The sequence below is a fragment of the Epinephelus moara genome, chromosome 1 (assembly GCF_006386435.1).
Source record: "Epinephelus moara isolate mb chromosome 1, YSFRI_EMoa_1.0, whole genome shotgun sequence".
Lineage (NCBI taxonomy): Eukaryota > Metazoa > Chordata > Actinopteri > Perciformes > Serranidae > Epinephelus > Epinephelus moara.
Genome location: NC_065506.1, coordinates 50,103,034 through 50,114,483, shown reverse-complemented (window position 1 = coordinate 50,114,483; position 11,450 = coordinate 50,103,034). Strand labels below are relative to the sequence as shown.

At 33.5% G+C, this 11,450-nt stretch overlaps 1 protein-coding gene across 1 annotated transcript in view; it reads left to right on the top strand.

Moving 5' to 3' along the window:
- Nucleotides 1–10,159, top strand: part of LOC126401176 (ras-related protein Rab-8B) — a 28,226-nt gene extending 18,067 nt beyond the window's left edge. The window contains exons 6-8 of the mRNA XM_050062322.1: nt 4,542–4,607; nt 4,684–4,734; nt 5,994–10,159. Of these exons, the coding sequence (XP_049918279.1) occupies nt 4,542–4,607; nt 4,684–4,734; nt 5,994–6,083 (207 nt within the window). The 3' untranslated portion in view covers nt 6,084–10,159. The remainder of the gene's footprint in view (nt 1–4,541; nt 4,608–4,683; nt 4,735–5,993) is intronic.
- Nucleotides 10,160–11,450: the final 1,291 nt, after the last annotated feature.

Sequence of the window (11,450 nt, the reverse complement as noted above, 5' to 3'; positions counted from 1 at the left end):
GTAAATCAATATGATTATCTGATATTAATTCGTTTACTAACACTGCTTTAGACGATAGAGACCTGATAAGTATAGTATGTCCAAAAAAGTCATAGTATACTATGTCCAAAAAAGTCATAGCATAGTATGTCCTAAAAATTTATATTATAGTATGTTGAAAAAATTCATAGTATGGTATGTTGAAAAAAAGTCATAGTATAGTCTGTCTAAAAAAGTCACAGTATAGTATGTCTTAAAAAGTCATAGTATAGTATGTTGAAAAAATTCGTAGTATAGTATGTCAAAACAATTCATAGTATAGTATGTTGAAAAAATTCATAGTATAATCTGTCCAAAAAAGTCATAGTTTAGTATGTCGAAAAATTCATAGTATAGTATGTCCGAAAAATTCATATTATAGTATGCTGAAAAAATTCATAGTATAGTATGTCCAAAAAAGTCATAGTATAGTATGTCCAAAAAAGTCATAGCATAGTATGTCCAAAAAATTTATATTATCGTATGTTGAAAAAATTCATAGTATGGTATGTTGAAAAAAAGTCATATTATAGTTTGACTAAAAAAGTCAGTATACTATGGCGAAAAGATTCATACTACAGTATGTCGAAAAAAGTCACAGTATACCATGTCGAAAAAAGTCACAGTATAGTATGTCTTAAAAAGTCATAGTATAGTATGTTGAAAAAATTCGTAGTAAAGTATGTCAAAAAAATTCATAGTATAGTATGTCCAAAAAAGTAATAGTATAGTATGTTGAAACAATTCGTAGTGTATGTCCAAAAAAGTCATAGTATAGTATGTCGAAAAAATTCATAATATATAGTCTGTCCAAAAAAGTCAAAGTATAGTATGTCCAAAAAATGCGTAGTATAGTCTGTCCAAAAAAGTCATAGTATAGTATGTCGAAAAAATTCATAGTATAGTATGTCCAAAAAATTCATATTATAGTATGTTGAAAAAATTCATAGTATAATCTGTCCAAAAAAGTCATAGTTTAGTATGTCGAAAAATTCATAGTATAGTATGTCCGAAAAATTCATATTATAGTATGCTGAAAAAATTCATAGTATAGTCTGTCCAAAAAAGTCATAGTATAGTATGTCCAAAAAAGTCATAGCATAGTATGTCCAAAAAATTCATATTATAGTATGTTGAAAAAATTCATAGTATAATCTGTCCAAAAAAGTCATAGTTTAGTATGTCGAAAAATTCATAGTATAGTATGTCCGAAAAATTCATATTATAGTATGCTGAAAAAATTCATAGTATAGTCTGTCCAAAAAAGTCATAGTATAGTATGTCCAAAAAAGTCATAGCATAGTATGTCCAAAAAATTCATATTATAGTATGTTGAAAAAATTCATAGTATAATCTGTCCAAAAAAGTCATAGTTTAGTATGTCGAAAAATTCATAGTATAGTATGTCCGAAAAATTCATATTATAGTATGCTGAAAAAATTCATAGTATAGTCTGTCCAAAAAAGTCATAGTATAGTATGTCCAAAAAAGTCATAGCATAGTATGTCCAAAAAATTCATATTATAGTATGTTGAAAAAATTCATAGTATAATCTGTCCAAAAAAGTCATAGTTTAGTATGTCGAAAAATTCATAGTATAGTATGTCCGAAAAATTCATATTATAGTATGCTGAAAAAATTCATAGTATAGTCTGTCCAAAAAAGTCATAGTATAGTATGTCCAAAAAAGTCATAGCATAGTATGTCCAAAAAATTCATATTATAGTATGTTGAAAAAATTCATAGTATAATCTGTCCAAAAAAGTCATAGTTTAGTATGTCGAAAAATTCGTAGTATAGTATGTCCGAAAAATTCATAGTATAGTATGTCCAAAAAATTCATATTATAGTATGTTGAAAAAGTTCATAGTATGGTATGTTGAAAAAATTCATAGTATAGTCTGTCGAAAAAAGTCATAGTATAGTCTGTCCAAAAAAGTCATAGTATAGTATGTCCAAAAAAGTCATAGCATAGTATGTCCAAAAAATTCATATTATAGTATGTTGAAAAAATTCATAGTATAATCTGTCCAAAAAAGTCATAGTTTAGTATGTCGAAAAATTCGTAGTATAGTATGTCCGAAAAATTCATAGTATAGTATGTCCAAAAAATTCATATTATAGTATGTTGAAAAAGTTCATAGTATGGTATGTTGAAAAAATTCATAGTATAGTCTGTCTAAAAAAGTCATAGTATAGTATGTCCAAAAAAGTCATAGTATAGTATGTCCAAAAAAGTCATAGCATAGTATGTCCAAAAAATTCATATTATAGTATGTTGAAAAAATTCATAGTATAATCTGTCCAAAAAAGTCATAGTTTAGTATGTCGAAAAATTCGTAGTATAGTATGTCCGAAAAATTCATAGTATAGTATGTCCAAAAAATTCATATTATAGTATGTTGAAAAAGTTCATAGTATGGTATGTTGAAAAAATTCATAGTATAGTCTGTCTAAAAAAGTCATAGTATAGTATGTCCAAAAAAGTCATAGTATAGTATGTCCAAAAAAGTCATAGCATAGTATGTCCAAAAAATTCATATTATAGTATGTTGAAAAAATTCATAGTATAATCTGTCCAAAAAAGTCATAGTTTAGTATGTCGAAAAATTCGTAGTATAGTATGTCCGAAAAATTCATAGTATAGTATGTCCAAAAAATTCATATTATAGTATGTTGAAAAAGTTCATAGTATGGTATGTTGAAAAAATTCATAGTATAGTCTGTCTAAAAAAGTCATAGTATAGTATGTCCAAAAAAGTCATAGTATAGTATGTCCAAAAAAGTCATAGCATAGTATGTCCAAAAAATTTCTATTATAGTATGTTGAAAAAATTCATAGTATGGTATGTTGAAAAAAAGTCATAGTATAGTCTGTCTAAAAAAGTCATAGTATAGTATGTCCAAAAAAGTCATAGTATAGTATGTCTAAAAAAGTCATAGTATAGTATGTCCAAAAAAGTCATGGTATAGTATGTCCAAAAAAGTGATAGTATAGTATGTCGAAAAAAATAGTATAGTGTGTCGAAAAAAGTCATAGTATAACATTTCGAAAAAAGTCATAGTATAGNTCATAGTATAGTCTGTCTAAAAAAGTCATAGTATAGTATGTCCAAAAAAGTCATAGTATAGTATGTCTAAAAAAGTCATAGTATAGTATGTCCAAAAAAGTCATGGTATAGTATGTCCAAAAAAGTGATAGTATAGTATGTCGAAAAAAATAGTATAGTGTGTCGAAAAAAGTCATAGTATAACATTTCGAAAAAAGTCATAGTATAGTATGTTAAAAAAAGTCATAGTATATATAGTATGTCGAAAAAAATAGTATAGTACGTCCAAAAAAGTGATAGTATAGTATGTCGAAAAAAATAGTATAGTATGTCGAAAAAAGTCATAGTATAACATTTCGAAAAAAGTCATAGTATAGTATGTTAAAAAAAAGTCATAGTATATATCGTATGTCGAAAAAAGTCATAGTATAGTTTGTCGAGAACGTCATAGTATCGTATGTTGAAAAAATTCATAGTATAACATTTCGAAAAAAGTCATAGTATAGTATGTCGAGAAAGTCATAGTATAACATTTAGAAAAGTCATAGTATAGTATGTCGAAAAAAAAGTATAGTATGTCGAAAAAAGTCATAGAAAGTCATAGTATAGTATGTCGAAAAAAAAGTATAGTATGTCGAAAAAAGTCATAGTATAACATTTAGAAAAAAGTCATAGTATAACATTTAGAAAAAAGTCATAGTATAGTATGTCGAAAGTCATAGTATAGTATGTCGAGAAAAATAGTATAGTATGTCGAAAATAGTCATAGTATAACATTTCGAAAAAAGTCATAGTATAACATTTCGAAAAAAGTCATAGTATAGTATGTCGAAAGTCATAGTATAGTATGTCGAGAAAAATAGTATAGTATGTCGAAAAAAGTCATAGTATAACATTTCGAAAAAAGTCATAGTATAGTATGTCGAAAAAAGTCATAGTATAGTATGTGGAGAAAGTCATAGTATAGTATGTCGAGAAAGTCATAGTATCGTATGTTGAAAAAATTCATAGTATAACATTTCGAAAAAAGTCATAGTATAGCATGTCGAGAAAAATAGTATAGTATGTCGAAAAAAGTCATAGTATAACATTTCGAAAAAAGTCATAGTATAACATTTAGAAAAAAGTCATAGTATAGTATGTCGAAAAAAGTCATAGTATAGTATGTGGAGAAAGTCATAGTATAGTATGTGGAGAAAGTGATAGTATCGTATGTTGAAAAAATTCATAGTATAACATTTCGAAAAAAGTCATAGTATAGTATGTCGAGAAAGTCATAGTATAGTATGTCGAGAAAGTCATAGTATAGTATGTTACAAAACAAAAAAACATCATATTGGTGTTTGTTGTAAAAACATCATGAAAAGGTCATAGTATCGTACATCTGTATCGTACATCTGTATCGTACATCTGTATCGTACATCGTCTTCTTCTGTGGTGGATACAAACGTTGGCCTGTCTCTTGTTATTCAGCTGGCAATTGATTACGGGATCAAGTTTCTGGAAACTAGCGCCAAGTCGAGCATCAACGTGGAGGAGGTGAGTGATGACATCTGCATCATGTAAACAGAATAAAGACATTCAGACGTTAACATGATGGTCCTCTGCTCCACAGGCCTTTTTCACCCTTGGCAGAGACATCATGACCAGACTCAACAGGAAGATGGTAGGTTATTTTTTTCGGGNGGGGGGGGGGGGGGGGGGGGGGGGGGGGGGGGGGGGGGGGTTATGCCGCTCAAAGAAGACGAGCAGCAGCTGTTAGCATTTAGCAGCTAACTCAGAGAAGAAGAACATCAGCTGTTAGCAGCTAGCTCAAACACAGGTCCAGGAACAGGGACACTAAATGATTGGTATTGTTTATAAAGAGCTGCTGACATGTATGTTATATTTCACACCAGAGGCTGGCGCTGTTGTGTTACATGTCATGCCTCATTTGATACTGTGATGTCATCATGCTGTCTGCCATCACACACTGGAGTCACATGATGCCACCTTCGTTTGGTTCTGAGTCAAAATGATAAGGAGGCGTAAAGACAGGACCCTCACAGACCTCACAGATATTTAGGGCTCGTAAATGTTGCTTAATTCAATTTTGAATTTAGTTTAGTTCTTTTGAGAACTTAATGTCAACACTGGTAGGAAAGTTTACCGAAGTCAAATTCCTTGTATGTGGTCAATAAAAATAAGATAAGATAAGATAAATCTTTATTGTCATTGTACAGCCATACTTGCGTACCACAGCACAACGAAACTGGGATACTGTCCACTTTGGTGCAAAAGAAGGCATGAAGAAATAAAATATTTGAAGAGTAGAACAACATATACAAAATATACACTTCCGTGTGATGTAAAGTGCAGGTGATGAATATATTGTTCATTGCACATGACCCATTGATGAAGAAAAAAATGCAGCTAATCAGATGAGGTTTGTACTGATTAGTGCTATTGCCCTGTTATAAAAGCTGCCCCTGAGTCTATTTGTCCGTGACTTCAGCGCCCTGAATCTCCTGCCAGAAGGCAGCAGCTCAAACACCAGGTGTGTGCAGTCTCTCAGGATGCTACGCGCCCTCTTGACACAGCGGGTACGGTAGAAGTCCTTAAGGGAGGGGAGAGGGACAGTAAAGCTGAGTCTGATTCTGTGGCGCCACCTCTGTGTGAAAAGGGTCAGGAAGAGCGAATGAGTGATGAGGACGAGGACAGACACAAAAACAGGAAGTGACTTTTCAAAGTAAGATATAATTTAAATATAAAAATAATTGAGACATTATAAACTCACAGGTGTCCTCAGGTGTCTCTGACCACTGGTCATGTATGTTCAGGTTACTGTCTCAGAGGAGGACAGGAGGGACATCTGTCAGTCATCTGCTGCTTGAAGCTGATTGGTCGACGATGTTGTGACCTTTGAACTGTTTGTGTTTCCTTCAGAACGACAGCAACCCGTCAGGAGGAGGCGGACCCGTCAAGATCACAGAGTCACGCTCCAAAAAGAGCTTCTTCAGGTGCTCCCTGCTGTAGCTGCTCCTCCTGCTCCTGCTCCTCGTCCTGCAGGAGGACACACCTGTGGAGACATGAGGAGCGTCTTCATCAGAACCTTCTGGAACGTTTCTGCTTTTCTCTCAGCTCACAGCTCCTCCTCCTTCTTCTTCTTCTTCTGTTCTAAACTCTGCGTCACTGCAGCAGGTGAGGACGACACCGCAGCCACCACGATGATGATGATGATGATGAAGAGGAGCAGCTGGTGTCAGGCTGTGAGACGTCTCACTCTGTTTCATGTTTTATCTTCATTTAAATTCTGCAGCAGAAAAAAAAAAAGAACTCAGAGTTGAACCAAAGAAGTGACGTCAGAAGCTGCAGCTCATCGACACGTCAACACATCCGTGTGTGTTTGTGTCATACATGTGTCATTATTATGAGTGACATCACTGACACATTTAATGAGACACACAGGAGCTAATCAATCAATCAATAATGAGAATCTAAAGTTACATCAGTTTCATGTTAACGACTCGTTTCTGTTCATTAACGTGATTTAATTCATGCGTCACAGTGTCAGCTCAGATTATTGAACAAAAACACAACTAATAATTTCATCTTTTAAATTCACTTTAAATGTGTCAATATTCAATAATCAGTAATTAAACTGATCTGATTCTGAGCAGAGAGAATTCATCACATCATAAATTAATATCAGACAAACATGTAAACATCCTGTTTGTATATAAACATCCTGTTAAAGGGATCAAACACATCTGATCATGTTAATAATCATGTTCATTGATTGTCTCTTCAGAGACTCCGCCCCCTCCACACCTGTACTAACACACATCAGTGATCTGATCACAGGTGGACGGCTGGGACATACTTACAGCCCCGCCCACAGTTATGACATCACACTTCTGTTAGCGTGCTAGCTCGTCACGTTAGCATCGTGTTGTACAGCTGGTGACATCAGCAGAGTTCAACACGAGGACAAAATGAGGGACGGTCACACAACACTTTGTCCAACTGGACATGAAATAAAATGAAATGTGGAAGTTATCGAGCGGCAGCCGGCGTCACCAAAACAACCGCCACATCCTGCACCGATGACGTGTCAGGGACGCGTCAGGACGGATTAGTGGTTACATCACAAAGTGTCCAATGTGTCCTTCGTCTCAGATCACAGTGCATCCTGGTGGTCGTTGACGCTCGTATTCAGCCCCGTCCACGTGTGGTCTGATCACCTGACGTGTGTTGGTACCAGGTCTGACCTGTCGTGTCCTTTAATCCTTCATCCTGATGCTGTGACATCGGCTTGTTCATGATGTCATGATGTTAAACTGACATCATCATGAACGTCGCTCGGCTCTGATATTAATGATGTCATGAGTTTGTGTTTACGGTGCAGCAGAGGATCAGGATTAAAGCAGCTGACAGGAAGTCTGACACACCTCAAACTGCGACTGACCTTCAGACGAGTCGAAGTTTCTTCCTGTGAGACAAAAAGAAGAGTTTTGTTACTGCGACATGTTTCTGATGTTTCACTGAACACACAGGAAGTGAACACGTGTTGTAACCAACGCTGTGGCTCAAACGTCAACACTCCGTTCTTCATTTCATTCATTTCTCCTCGTCAGACTCTGAAGCTCCTCGTCGCTCCACATCTGATCCATGACATGTTCACTTCTCTCACAACTAAAATCTGCCGCCTTGTGACGACGTTTAAACTGAACACGACCGCTGACCCTAAGAAGAGACGTGATGTGTTCACTGTCTGCAGCTCGGCCGTGAGGCGTTCAGTGATGTGTTCGCTGTCTGCAGCTCTGCTGTGTGGCGTTCAGTGATGTGTTTGCTGTCTGCAGCTCGGCCATGAGGCGTTCAGTGATGTGTTCGCTGTCTGCAGCGCGGCCGTGAGGCGTTCAGTGATGTGTTCGCTGTCTGCAGCGCGGCCGTGAGGCGTTCAGTGATGTGTTCGTTGTCTGCAGCTCGGCTGTGTGGCGTTCAGTGATGTGTTCGCTGTCTGCAGCTCGGCCGTGAGGCGTTCAGTGTCTGCTGTGTTTCTGTGCTTTAACTGAAATAACTGCTGCTTTTCTATATTTTTATATTTGCTCTCGTTTGTTGACATGAAACCACTCGAGGAAAAAAAACTAACAGAATTTTATTTTTTAACATTTTTTATTCAGCTTTTTGTTGAAATTCTTATTTTTGTATGAATCTGAAAAGTTTCAGGTGATAAAGAGTTTTATTCAGTTTATGACTTTAATCTTTTCTGCAGCGCGTCACCTTCACTCATTCATCAGAATTATTACACTCATTGTATTAATCATTCATCACTTCATTACATCTGGATTTAAATGATTTATTAACTCAAAGAAAAATCAATTAATAATTCTGCTTCCTCTGAATTTAAATATAAATATTAATTGTTGAGGAACAAACAAAGAACGAGGACGAAATAGAGAATAAAAAGTTTGAATTCTTCTGAACGAAGGAATCAGAATTATTGATTATTTTAATCACTGTGTTTTTGTTTGTTTTTGAGTTTGTGTTTGAAATATTTACATTTTTTACAGTGTTGTTTGTTTGTTGTTCAGATGTTGAAGGAAAAAAGTTTTTGTCCAAACTGAAATATCTGACGTGTTAAAACTGTTTCCTGTTTACAGACTCAGTATTATTATTATTAATATAGTTATTATCACTGTTTTTATCTCCTGTGGATTTTTTCAGCTGCACTTTATGTTCTGTGTTTTTGCTTCTTCTGATAAAAAGGTGCTTTAACTTGTCGACATGTGTCCCCCCGATCAATACTGAACCAATACTGAATCAATACTGAACCAATACTGAACCAATCAGCACTGACGGCTCAAAAGTGATGTTCGTGTCTTTTTAATTTCAGGTTCATTTATTAATAATTCTCTGAGGATGTTTCCTTTATTCTCCCTCTGATTAATCAATAAGTCGATCAATCAATCAGCTGTTTGTGTTCATGTTTCATAAATTCATTAAAAATCTGATTTCATCAACTCATTTAAAGTGATGAAGGAACAATCAGCTAAGCAATCAATCGGTGAGTCAAATAAAACAATGAATGACATCACTTAAAGAAAACAAAAAGTCAAATAAAAAATTAAAAAGTTTGGTTTTATCAGAAACACACACACACACACACACACACACACACACATATAAATATAAATATATATTTTGGGGAACACAAACAGCTGCCAGTGTTTATAGGTGAGCAGCTGATCAATAGCTAATAATGATCAGTTGACTGGTTGTAGTCTTAATCAATAACTGATAATTCTGAAACTGTTTAAATTGTGTTTAAACTTTGCTCTGACGCCTCTATGCAAACACCCACCTGTGTTATTGATCTCTGTTTACCTGTTATTGATTTATTAGTTTATGTGTTATTGATGGTATTATTATCGATACCGTGGTGTCTGATGAGAGATGATCAGATGTATTGATGATTGAACGGAACAGTTGGAGGATCAGAATCTTTTTTTCAAACCAACTCATAAAAACTTTTCTTTAATAAACATTTTTATATTTGTGAGTTTGTTTGTTTGTTGACGAGCGACAGAAGTGATGAAGACTCGTTTGTCTTCATCAGACTGACGATTATTAAATGTAATAAAACAGATGAAGGCTCCAATCACAGGAACCGGATGTTTACAGGTTTTATTCCGCCGTGAGGAAACTTTATACGAAATGAAATTATATTTCCTCCATGATGACACAGAAAATATAAAGTCTGTAAAAACTATAGAAAGTAAGTAAAGTTTATAGATGTACGGTAAATATAAAGTAAATATATTAAGTCTAATTAAAGTCAATATATAAAGTCTCTGACAGCATGTGTTTATGAGACTGTATGAATATTAATATCAAGCGGTGACGAGTTGGTTTGATAAAAACTTTTCTGTGGGTTTCGTCTGTTTGACGATAAAAGAAGCTCTTAATGTGAAATCATGTCTGTGACATCACTGTGGTGACCCTTGACCTTTGACCTCTTTAAATCTTCAGTTTTCACATTTGTCTTCCATTTCCTGCTCTGTGATGTCATCACAAAGTCAGCTGATTGTACAATAAACAACTTTTTTCTACCTGCTGTCTGATTTTATTTGGACTGAAAACATTTCAATCACCAGACTGTAAATCAACATCAATCACTGATTATTGATTATCAGAAAACTAATCAATAAACAGTTTATAGTAAAAGTCTTTTTGGACGTCCTCTTATTTTCTGTCTCAGTAAACTGAAGCAGTTTGGACAAAAAGACGTCGTGTTGGACTGAAGACTGAAATCCTTGTTTTGATGTTCTGCATCTGATCAGAGGAAATAATCTGCAGATTGATAATGAATCAATAACGAATCTATGATGAATCAATAATGAATCAATAACGAATAATAAATCAATAACGAATCAGTGATGGATAATGACGAATCAATAAATCAATAACGAATCAACAATGAATAAATAACGAATCAATGATGAATCAATGACAAATCAATAACGAATCAAAAATGAATCAATGATGAATCAATAATGAATCAATGACAAATCAATAATGAATCAATGAATTAATAATGAATGATGAATCAGTGATGAACCGATGATGAATCAGTAATGAATCAATAATGAATCAATGATGAATCAATAATGAATCAATGACAAATCAATAATGAATCAATAATGAATCAATGACAAATCAATAATGAATCAATAATGAATAAATAACGAATCAATGATGAATCAATAATGAATCAATGATGAATTAATGAATCAATGATGAATCAGTGATGAATCGATGATGAATCAGTAATGAATCAATAATGAACCAATGATGAATTAATGATGAATCAATGACAAATCAATAACGAATCAATAATGAATCAATGATGAATCAATAATGAATCAATGACAAATCAATAACGAATCAGTGAATCAATGACAAATCAATAACGAATCAATAATGAATCAGTGATCAATCAATAACGAATAAACAACGAATCAATGATGAATAAATGATGAATCAATAACGAATCAATAAAAAAATCAATAACGAATCAATGATGAATCAATAACGAATCAATGATGAGTCAATGAATCAATAACAAATCAATGATGAACCAATAACGAATCAATGATGAATCAATAACGAATCAATGATGAATCAATGAAGGATCAATAATGAATCAATGATGAATCACTGATGAATCAATGATGAATCAATAATGAATCAATGATGAATCAATGACAAATCAACAACGAATCAATAATGAATCAGTGATGAATAAATGATGAATCAATGATGAATCAATAACGAATCAATGATGAATCAATAAAAAATCAATAACGAATAAATAACGAATCAATGATGAATCAATAACGA